This window comes from Stigmatopora nigra, chromosome 4 (assembly GCF_051989575.1).
Source record: "Stigmatopora nigra isolate UIUO_SnigA chromosome 4, RoL_Snig_1.1, whole genome shotgun sequence".
Taxonomy (NCBI): domain Eukaryota; kingdom Metazoa; phylum Chordata; class Actinopteri; order Syngnathiformes; family Syngnathidae; genus Stigmatopora; species Stigmatopora nigra.
In genome coordinates, this window is record NC_135511.1 from 8,139,314 (window position 1) to 8,151,611 (window position 12,298).

At 40.4% G+C, this 12,298-nt stretch overlaps 1 protein-coding gene across 4 annotated transcripts in view; it reads right to left on the reverse strand.

Moving 5' to 3' along the window:
• Nucleotides 1-12,298, reverse strand: part of sema6a (sema domain, transmembrane domain (TM), and cytoplasmic domain, (semaphorin) 6A) — a 105,952-nt gene that overhangs the window by 23,766 nt on the left and 69,888 nt on the right. For all 4 annotated transcript variants that reach the window (XM_077714489.1, XM_077714488.1, XM_077714491.1 and 1 more), the window contains 5 exons: nt 10,685-10,816; nt 7,517-7,672; nt 4,425-4,598; nt 2,053-2,193; nt 1,894-1,968 (listed from right to left, as the gene is read on the reverse strand). In XM_077714489.1, the coding sequence (XP_077570615.1) occupies nt 1,894-1,968; nt 2,053-2,193; nt 4,425-4,598; nt 7,517-7,672; nt 10,685-10,816 (678 nt within the window). The remainder of the gene's footprint in view (nt 1-1,893; nt 1,969-2,052; nt 2,194-4,424; nt 4,599-7,516; nt 7,673-10,684; nt 10,817-12,298) is intronic.

Genomic DNA, 12,298 nt, shown 5'->3' on the forward strand with positions numbered 1-12,298 from the left:
TAAAGGAAAAAAAGAAATGCAACAGCGTTTCACAAGACAGACAAAACTGCTGAAGGCAAAACAATGTAAACGCAAAGGGCCTACTGTCCAAGGATTTGTATTTGATGCTGTAGGAATAGTATTGCAGCAGGCTTTTGTTGATTTCATATTTTCACCTGCCTCGTTCCCTTCTCTCCAGCCTTGCAAATAAATAGCGACATTGTCAGGCCTTACTCAGTGCTGTGCTATTACTGGCCGAGTGTGGGCGCTTTCAATCAAAGCTCTTGGCTGGCTCAGCATGGCAAAATAATAACAGGATGGGTGTGACTTTTCGAGCAATCATGTGTGCCTTTGGTAGAACTGGCACACCAGGCTAATCATTTTACAGCACAGGGATCACATTCATTCAACGTCAAACAGTCAGGAGAGCGCCAGTCCTTTTGTTATGACTTCACGTGTTAAATGTTTTTCCCACCACATATGTCCAATATGCTGTTTGCCCAGAATATAATCGGGCTCTGTGTCCCAGCTACTGCCGCAAAATTACAGTTAGCGTGACCATCAAGTGTTGCTCGGGCTAAGCAGCCAATCGCTGGCCGGGCTGCGTACGACGTTTTCCTTCCATTTGGCCTTCCAATAGCCTTTGCAGCTCAGGGAAATTGCACTTACACACCATAAAATTAGAAAGCACACAGTCATGTCAAATCCAGAGATGAAGGCTACCAGGCATTACAAAAAAAGGTGGAACGTTGGATGGGAAAACTTGTAAAACGCCTTTACGGCCTTTTTGTACAGCCAGGGTTGCATTCAATTTCAGTGGAGCAAAACACTTGTTAAACCAAATTGGAAGGAAAGGAAGTTGACGGCCCAAGTATTCATTGCAACTCAAACTTTCAATCTCATATTAATTCTAAATGATTTATATCTATTACATGCACCACTTGCAAAGAGCTGGGACAAATCCCAGCTGGCACTAGGCGAGCGATGAAGTTAACCTCAGGCAGATCAATTTTCCAAATTCTTCAACCTACTTTCTTTGCGAGTCTAGTGAATAATTTATTAAGACAAAACATTTATGATACATCCTTCAACTTTAATAATCTCCAAATTTGTTTCGAAAGTTTGAGTGTCCAGTAGATTGGGGATTCTACAAAAGTAGCTGCTGGTTTTTGTAAAATGTTGCATTAAATTCAAGTCACCTGCAACAAGGATTAACCATCCATTCATCTTCCATTGCATCCGCCTGCATTCAGGTCACTGGTCTTTTCTGGGATTATAACTGACTTTAGGTGAAAGGCAGGGTTCACCATTGGCTTGTTGCCATTCCATCACAGGGCATGTATAGACAAAGTCATATTTATGCCAAAAGACAATTTAAACCCGTAATTAGACTCAACATTTCGGATTGTGGTAGTGTGATGAATCCTTGGGAAAAGCCATGGAAGCATGGCAATAACTTGCGGCCTCTACAGAGGAAAGAACTAGGTAAGATTTGAACCACCAACTGTCCCATCTCTTAAATCATAGATGTTAAACTTGAGGCCCTAGGGTCATATATTATGGTCCTTGCCACTCTGGCGTACTAGAGGAAATCGTACACTTTATTGACTTCATTGTTCTTTGGTAAAATACCAAAAGTGCAGACTGTCAAAACTGTAAACATTTGCATTATTGCAAGCTTTTGTGTTAAATACCTTATTTTTAAAAAAATGATAGTTATTGAACAAAAAAGTTGCACTCTCTTCTGAATGAAAAATATTTTAAAAAAAATATTGAAAATATTAAAAATATTTTAATCTGTGTATAAAATAATATAAGGCAATCAATGGAAACATGACAATAACAAGAACGACCATGCCATTTCAAAAAAGGCCTAAACATTAACTTTAAAGAGATTCTCGTTCTCTGACTTACTTGGTTTCAATCACTTCTCTGCACGCTCCTTCTGATACCCAGCCACAATAAGGATCCCTGGAGGCGATACAGGACCTGGCCAACAAACAAAGGACATTCATCTACGTGTCACAAAAAAATATTGAAATTACCTGTTTTAGATCCGTAGGTGAAACATACTTTTTGCATCTTCCGTGCCTTTCGCAGCGCGACAGAGGTACTTTGACCACACAGGAGGTGAACGCCACCCACAGGGCATGACCCTTGGCGTCGATCTGCATGCTGACGATGCGTTTATCCTCCACACCGTCTATACTACATCTAGACAAAGGACAGCAAAATTCAGATTGGACAGGAAGAAAATCAGCCGAGCATTTTTGCTTCAAAAACAGAGTACTAGTGCGTTGTTGGTCGGAAGAACAAAATCTGACGGCTCATAATTAAAGATAAAAAAAAAAAAAAGTGGGTGCGATTAAGACAAAACAGAAGACCATACGGTAATACTACAAGGAAGATACTGAGTGGATGATAGAAAGAGATAAAGAACAGAATGATACGGATACAACATATGGCCTATGCAGAGCAGTCAGCAATAAGACTGCACTTATGTAAAAAAAAAAAAAAAGCCCACTAAACAATCTATTTCCCCTTCTATCCACTTCCTCTGTCCCTGTCCAGTCTTTGTAGAAGCCCCCCATAATCCCCCTGGGCGTGTCCAGCATGTTTCCTTCCATCCGTTCCTCTCCCCATACCAGGATTAATCTTACCCCTTTGGAGTACTTCAGTGGCGCATTAACATTCTCAATTAGAGCTTAGAGTCCATCTACACTGGGTAATACACAGCAATCGGGCGCGTGCTGATCCAGCTAACGCCAGCCAGAGGGTAGAAGGCGGGCAAAGTCACTTACTGTACTCGAGTGATGCCAGATGGCCGACGGCCGACCGCTGCTCAGCTAGCTGGGGAGCGGCATGGTGCGAGAAAGAGGACCGTACAGAAAAGAGACGCAAAGAGAGGAGAGGGAAGGAGGCAGGCAGGGCCTTGCTCTCTATGCCCTCAATAAGTCCCGTCACATGGCCGCAATATGTTGGGAAGCAAATAACGGTCACCTTGAAAGCGGCCCCCGTCAAGCCCGCTTGAGCTCCTTCCCTTCAATCTCGGCTGTCTAATGTTATGCCTGCGTGTGATATTTTTAAAAGCATATATTTCTCTATGCAAAGTGGTCTTTTGTCTTCCAAAATTACATTTGGTGCAGGGTTGAACAAATGCATTGGGATCAAGTGGGTAGACGTTTTTAGCATTTTATACCCACTTTGTAATTCTCAGCTGCACGACTGCTGTATATCCATGACTATAAGGGACACTGTTTTTCATAGTTTTGGCTGGGCATGCAACTCAGGGGCGATTTATGTTGTTGTTTTTTTTCACACTTATAGCTGCGAGAAGGTGCCCTCTATTCCCGGGGTTTTTCAGAAGTGATTCAGAAGAGTTTACATTAGGTAGTTTTGTTTAGGATATTGTTAAAAGAATAACTGCTAATATATAAGGAGAAGAGATCCCTAAATAGTTCTTAATTTTATTTTTATTACGACTTTGTATAATGTTTGTTCTTGCTTTCTGATAAACAAGAGGCCTCACATTTTTTTCACTTATAATCCATTGCTACTAATATACTTAAATATCCTCTTATTGATCTTTATTTGGATGACTTGAACTCAGTTACAATTTATGGTCCAAATAATACGCTATATTTTTGTTCATGACTTCAACCCCGTTTTGTATTGGCAATGACTATATAGTATTCTACAATACAATTTAGTATTCTACAGTAATCTTGTGAATTCAGTCCTATTAGATGGACATACAGCTACTGCTAATCCTCATGTGACAGAGTGTGGTTGACATTATTTTACATAAATAGAAAACTTGTTTAAAAATAGCAAATAGCAGTCTTTCCATGACCCGCTGATCTCCACCACAGTTATTTCTCCCCCACTATGTTGATTCTGCTGCTTGGTCACCCTCATCAATTAACCGAGCAAAAAACATTTGCCTTGGCGGGGTCCAAAATGGAACTGGAATTAATTTTTATATGCCGAACCTACAACGGCTATTCACTCGCGTGTCTACGCAAGACCTGGCAACCCTGAAATGTATTTGAGCAAGCTCACCGGGCTGCCTCTGAAGACAAACACAGACCTCAATGTGAGCGTGTGTATGTGTGTTTCCTTTAATCAGGCAGGACTTTTGGAGAAGCCGGGCTCTACTGTGGTCGCTGACCACAGAACTACATTATACAGCGCCCCGGGCTCGATGTCTTTAATTTAGGATCTGCTGTCGGGTAGAGTGTAACCTGATAAAGCCCCTTTACAAATGATAGAGTAGCCATCTGCTTGACTAGCTCTACTGCAGAAGTTAGGGGAGTAGGATATTGGGCCTGGTTGCCCTCTCTTACACTGTATGACCAACGAGTACTGTATTCACATGTTTTTCTGATTACATTTCTTAGTATCCTAATATTTCTGGGGTGGAAATATATTGAAAGTAAACATACTTGTCCGGGTTGTAGACGTTGACTTCCTCCAAGAACAAGCTGTCGTTAAGAAATCCTTTGTTCATCTTAGCAAGAAACTTGAGGATAATGCCTTTCTCAGATCCCAGGAAGACCACAGTGTTGTTCTTATAAGGGCCCGCTTCACTGTCCACCACAATGCGTGTCAGGCGATAGCTGAAACAAAAAGCACCAACGATTAGTTTATTTTCTTTGGTTCCAATTAAAAAATAACACCAATGTCCACTGGGTTTCATTTCGTTCATTTATTTTCCATACTACTTACCCTCACAAGGGTCGCGGAGGTTACTGGAGCCTATCCCAGCAAACTACTACGGGCTGGAGGAACCGAGTACCGAGAGAAAACCCACGCAAGCCCGGGGAGAGCCTCACTTTGAACACCGAAGCAATTGTGCATAATTTAATTTCATTACATAATATAAAAAATGCTGGAAGCTCAGATTTCTTTGCAACTACATTTTGATCTGATATTGGAATATGTTTAGAATTGTGGTTGTTGTTGTTTTACGTTTATTCAGTACGAGTAACAGATGGCAATGAAGTGCAACAGCAGGTAAGAAAAAAATGTACATTTCCACCTCTCGATAATGCTCACAGAGTTGTGTTTGTTCATTTTTAGCCAGCAAAATGAAACCATGCAACATCGCACAAAGATCACAGGATCAATCAGTGTGCCTTTCATCAGGCAGCTCAGAAGCCGATATGGCAACAGCAGGGGTCCAATCTTGTTGAGTGAGTTCACTTAAAAGAATCAAATAAATAAATAACTAAATAAATAAAAATAAAAAGGAGCTAAGTCCATTGACTTCCGTGAGGAGAAACTTGAAAGCTGAGCACCATCAAACCACCTTTCCAATGCTCATGTATATACTGAACTAATCATTGTTGTACTTATTTAACTGATAAAAATATAGTATAGTATAGTAGTATAATATTTATATTTATTTGGACATATTTTGGGCCACCAGTTAATAAAACCCAAGGAAATTGGATTTTTAACAATGTATAATAGTGTAGAGAAATCTGATTTTACATCAAAGCCTTTTTTTTTAACTCTCATCATTTTAATGCAGATCAGCTGCATCTGTTGTGTCAAGTGGAAATAATTTAAATTTTCCATTATATTAAAATAATAGCTTTAAATAAGTTAGGTTTGTATATTCATTTAAAAATGGATACTATTGCATGCATACTAGTGGGTGGGGGCTGGAGTCCTCCCCAGCTTACTTCGAGCACCATGAATTGGTGGCCAGCCAATCACAGGGCACAATGAGACAAGCAACCGTTTACAATCACACTCATACCTAGGGGCAATTTAGAGTGTCCAATCAGCCTACCATGCATGTCTTTGGAATGTGGGAGGAATCCCATGCAGGCCCAGGGAAAACATGCAAACTCCACACAAGGTAGACCAACCTGGATTTGAACCCAGGTCCCCCCACTGTGAGGCCGACATGCTAACCATTCCGCCTCAGGGCTACCCTTATAAAAACAATAGCAAGATAGAAAATTAATTTGAGGCAAAAAGAGCACTGCCACTTAATAATATGACCGCATTAAAAGAAGGTCAAATCCACTTAACCCTGTTGGGCATGTATTTGCTCTAACTTTATCTTAAACAGCTTGATCCTCTAAATCAAATCAGCATCATCAGCAGTCTCAAGAGCTAAGACGGTTTTATTGTATTCAAGAATGTAGGAGGAACCAGGACCCACATCAGTGGAATTTGATTTTAGAGAAAGAAGATGGACTCAAGGACATTTACTGTTGTTCCCATCTTTAGAGGGCTCCTTGTTGTATCTTTAAATTCTTTGATTTATTGTGGCCAGCCGGCTGAAGTTGCAGGAGCCAAAAGTGGATGGCAGGTTTTCCTAAACGTTATCACTGCACATGTTTTCATTTTTTTCGCTCATCTTCAAATCAGTTTTCTCCAATGAGACACTGACAGCTATCATAAAAGATATATGCTTTAGTAACGCACATTTCTTGCAGCTTACACAAGGGCCTTTAACCGCTCGCTGTCTTGCATGTAAAGCACTGCTCATTGCAGCATCATATCAAATTAAATAAAACAGGGATTATGTAAAACCGAAGGAATATGGGTATTTTCATCACGCTGCATTGATGAAAAGAGGATGTCAGTTCTCACCTCGATGAGAAGTGTTCATATTCTATAGTGAGCCGTGGCATTATGTAGGTCAGACCGCTGCACTGTGTGTGATGAAGATGATGTTAAATTGCAAAACGCCAGGAAGAAATCTTTATGCGGCTCATCTGCTTTGCACCGGTACCACCAGTGAGGCTTGTCAAAGTTCTACCAAGCACCTCAGCAATTCAATTGGAATAACCTAAAAAATATGTGGGACTGGTTGTTCTTTGCGTCTACTGCTGTTAATACGCAATGCATTGGCAATAGAAGAAAAGTATGCAACAGTATCAGTTTTGAGCAAAAATCTGACATTTTGTCCATTTATCTTAAGAAATTAGCATTTAGAATAGGATGCATTGTTACTTCAGGTATGAAAAATGGTGGAGAGTAAAGTAGAATGGTGCCATTTTCACATTAGGGTTTTCAAAGGATATGGTACTTGTTTTTAATCAATTGAATTGATAAATTATTATAGATTAGATGCATTTTATTTAAATATACTATTTATCTACAATGACCCAACTCTTGAAATATGGATAAAATTAAGATGTTGAACCATCTGAACTCATCTCTGAGTGGAGACCTCAGGAAAAAAAATCATCCTTTTTATCTTAGTAGTATGACACTTGCTCAAAATATTTCAAACTTTTCCAAAATCTGTCCGTCCATGTTTTTCTCGCTCGAAATAATTCTAGATTTCAACCTCATTTGACTTAAACCAGAGGAAACAAGGCCCATTGACTACGCATTGATCACCACAATGAGGTCTTGTGAGGGAATATCGGAACAGTAAGACAGGTCAGCAGCTGGCCCGTGGTGTCGTTCGTTTTAATGAGCCTAACTCTCCAAGTAGCACTTCACCTAATTATTGCTCGGCACTGAAGAGGTTTCGTCGACAATAGTCTTTGGAGTGAGTAATACTTACCGAACCATAGTCTTGAGGAACCAAGGCCGGTTAGCAATGGAGGGTACCGCCTCATCCATAAGGGGATGCATCTTGATAAAGTTGAGCGTGTCATCAGGGAATTCATTGGAGACTTTGTATCTCTCCATAGACGGACTGCCGGCACAGGTGCCAGGCCTGGAAATGTATAAAAAAAATAAACCAGTTGTTTTTTATGACACTGAAAGGACTGTTTGTATCCACTAATGTTAGCGCCGTATCAAATAACTGATTGGTAATTCCCTTTGTGTGTTTGGTTTCCGTTTGTTGGTTGGTTGTTTCATGGGAAGGATTTGGCAAACACTGGATGGTCACTTTCTACAAGAGGACCTACTAAATATTTATGGAATTCAGATTAAGATTTTTCATCCGTTTACTACTATCACATTTTAATTACTGTGTCATTTGAGTTAGGGTAGAACTATTCAATCTAATTATAGAGAGCAAAATGTTTTCGTCCCATTGTTCTGAGTGGAACAATGAACACAAACATAACACAATGCTGGTCCTTCACTTTAATTATTAGTTCATCCTTAGTTAGTTACTGTGGCTGTATTTAGGCACGGTGGATAACTTCCATCCATCATCGTGAGAGCTGTTTGCAACATTTTGTTCAAGTCATTTAGGTCATTACCAAAGCATTACACGTGTCTGTATGTTGAAGTGGAGTGATGAGCACTAAAATAAAAAGCAGCATGTTTGATATAGTTCTCTAATACATCTAATGAGATTGTTTGGGGCTCGTCTCTTGTTGTAGAGGTTCACTCGCCTGACTTCAGTGCAGGCTCAATTCTCGCTGGTGGCGGTATGATTGTGAGTGTGGATGGTTGTTTGTCTCTCTGTGTGCCCTTTGGCTGACATCCTAGAGTGTAGTCTGCCTTTTACCCGAAGTCAGCTGGGTTAGGCTCCAGCAACCCCCACAACCCTTTCGAGGATGTGTGGTATGGAAGATGAATGAATGAATTAGATGGTGTGGGTCTAGTTTATGCATTAGACACTTTGAGGACAGGTGGTGTCCGATTCTCTTTGGTTACAGTATCGAGTGACATGTCATCTATCTGATATCTTTACTCCGAAAAGTTGAGACGGCTGTAAAAGAGAAGCTGCTTTGATAGCACTTCCCCTTTGCTAGCTCTCACCTTGGAGAGCTTGTAAAACACTTTTACAGCAAAGTCTTTGATACCATGCCACGCCATAAAATCTACACCAGCTCTTAGAACTATTAGCCAGCTGGCTACTGAATGTAAATGAGGTGGCAAACATGCAAGGTCCAGACACCGACATATGGAATCAAACGTGAAATCAAAGTTGAGATGTAGTGGTCCACTAGGTTATATGATTAGGTTTGTATGGGGGGGGGGGGGGTCTAGACACTCAGTTTATAGTTTGATCTCCTCGGCAACGCTGACTACAAATCTGTCAACCCCAGTGTATCACAAATAGTATGTGCCTGGGTTAAGCACAGTAAACAAATAGTGAACTACATATGTTAAATAATGACTGAAGTTAGGAGGAAAAGTAGCATCCCCTCTCCCCAAAATAAAATCAAAAAGGGTCTAGACCAATTCAAAGAAAGACAAAAGCCATCAAAGTCAATTATTTCAAGTTATCCATCACCGTAGGGCTTGATATGTTATTAAGAGGGTAGCATAATTGCACTAAATGAAACCCAGCAAATATTGGAAACGTCTCAGCGCAGCATAGCTTCATTTACGTCAGCAGACATATGGGGAGCAGATCGGAAACAGACACTTTTTACATAGGAGAAGCGTGTAAATGCTTTGACGGGGAGCGTAACACATGGGGGAGCAGTCTGCTGCAGGGCCAGACCTCTGGGTGACGCTGAACTCGGCGTCTGTTTTCCGCCACATAAAAAGGGCCGTAGGATGAAAATGAAATAAATCACAGCAAAAACAATCCCCTGGCTGTCTGATCTTTAGCCGACCACAGGGGGAAGCGAGTGTTAGCTCACACCTACGCTCAATCTGACAATAAGATACTCTTCGCTGAGGAACTAACTCATCAGTCAAACAGAAGCACAAGAAAACCCACATTCATAAAAAGTACAATTACTTTAACCCTGTTTTTTTGGTAATAATTTTGTCAATTTTTGCAAGAAGACGAGTGTCTCTCTTCTGGCTAATTAGCAAGTACAAGATTGATCAGGCTCAAGTGTTTTTGGAATGAGGCGGCCATCTGTAAAACCATCTCATGCTTCATTTGTTGAAGCGAACGCCACTTTGATGGGGGTCGCCTGTGTGATATAGTGTAACCTAATACAGTACATGCAAAGCCCCACTTAAAACATGAGTTAATGGAGCAATCCTTTTCAAATCAATTGGTGTGTTTGTTTGTGCATGCATACGTTAACAGGATAATGGCTTGTGTATAGACTGTTCAATATTTGGAATTTGAATGAGGGGGGTGGGGAGAAACTGGTTCCATTCTGACAAGAAAACAGAATATCAAACATATATACTGTTAAGATCTTGAATTCCTTGTCCTACAACTGGTTAATTAATAGAGTCCTTTCATTTTTGAATGAAAGGACTGAATCTTTTCTCATTTTTGCCAGGTGTGGACAATGGTTAAAAAAATACATCTACATGAAAAATAATACATATTCGGTTACGAAATATACAGATAAGGGTGTTTCATTTATTTTGTGTTCTTTTTAATAACTTGTATAACTGTAAAAAAAAACATTATAAGGTCAAAATTAATTCAATTTGCTGTACCACTTCTCACAAGGGTCAAGTTCGAGCTTGATCCGAACTAAATGTGGGCAGTAGGCAGGGAATTAGTTGCCAGCCAATCTAATTTGGTTGAAATTTGACATTCTAACAATAAGATTAAATACCTAGTATGTATTCTCCTCTGGTTTGATTAGTTATCCTTGCACTAAGTTTATAATATGCGCAGAGCTGTACCATCACGTCATATGGAGTGAAAGAGTATTGTTAATATGAAGAATTTGCAATCACAATTGTCTCTAAAATTGATTTGAAGAAGTTGACCAAATAACATTCAAATACACAAGGGGAAAGAAAATTCTTCACTGTAACACACTTGGTAGACATCATAATGCGACAGTTTGCATTCTGGGTGCAGGTGTGTGTGCAGACACTGATAAATTAGCTTCAGTGGTACCTTGGCTTTGGAACCCTCTCCTCAGGAAAAGGTGTCCAGGTGGAGTCTGGGGATTTTTGCTCTTTGAAACGCCCGGTGAACGCGTTGGCTACCTCTGCCATGTCATAAGCGCACACAGCCGAGCCTGGAATGCTGCCAAAGCACAAACACAACACAAAAGCGCTGATGAAAACACATCAAATATCCACCTTTTTAAGCCTGGGAATAGCACAGGAAGATAGAAAAAACATTTCAAACTCTCAAGAGGTTTTGTTTTGGCTGTAGAAATTTGAATTTGAGTGTTGGTAGGTCACTAAAGAATACGCCATACTTAAGCTTTATAAATATTAAAATTGTAGTATGGCAAGCAAAATCAGTAACTTTTCATTCAGAGGGTATTTTGGACCACATAATTGTACCATTGCTAAATAAAGGGTTAGTATATGTGGTATGTTCTCACTGTGTGTAGATGGCTTAACATTAGCAGCTTGATCCTAGCACTTATTGGTTTTGAAGTCCATTAAACCTCATCATCGCGTAGTTGTGGACCCCACGGAGCGATTGCACCACACTGGATAAAGACCAAACGCCATGTACTCTCCGAATGCAGAGCTAGTGGAGGTCTGTTTATTTTTCGTGCTTACACAGATTACTGCCGCAAGTCAACACTAGAGCTATATTTGTGAGGATATTCAACACAATATGATCGCAGTGAGAGGTCAAAGTTAGATGAGTACAGGTTTTCTGGATCTAAATCTGAGACATTGCCTGTGAATAGTCATTCATTTATTCATTGTTTGCTCTGCTTATCCTCACAAGGGTTCCGGGGGTGAGACTGGAGCCTGTACCAGCCAAAAATGGGCGGTATTGAATTTGTTGCCAGCCACCGCGGGGCACAAGGAAGCAAACAGCCATCCACGCTCATATTCACAAATTTAGAGTGTTCAACCAGCCAACTATGCATGTTTTTGGGATGTAGGAGGAAACTGGAAGACCCGAACAAAACCCACGCAAGCTCGGGTAGAACTTTACACACAAAGATCCCAACCCACCGTCATCATTTACAGCCAACCATTTAAGGATGAGTTGCAGTATGCACAATGATTCAAACAAATAGGACCCTCACAGAATAAAAAAACACTATTTCAGCCTTTACTGATACACCAACGAACGTATTACAGTCTTGAATAAGCAAACAACTTGGAAAAGACTTTGCAGTTATAAAGTACTGTTCGTTCTGGCACTAAAATATGACTCGCTTTTAGCATTGGCAAACCACACGATGGTGTCAGGCCAATTAATTTGAGCGCAGTCCTGCACATGGATCACTAGCGGATGCTTATGTTTCCGATTACTTTTTGATTTAAGTTTATTTGATTTACGTACACTATATTTAGCAGGGTGCTATTAAATTTGGAAGCTTAGCAATGTTCGAGGACTGCCAAGTCCAATGAGGACACGGTGACTCGATCTCTCCCAAAGCCTCAAGGGCATCAATGTTCATTACAAGTCCACTGTGATGGACAACAGATTATTTTATTATTGCTGTTCATTCAACAAGCGAAAAACGATCTAGTAATAGCAGCTGTCTGGCTGAACTCAATGCATAGCATATTACTGAGTCACTTTTGCTAT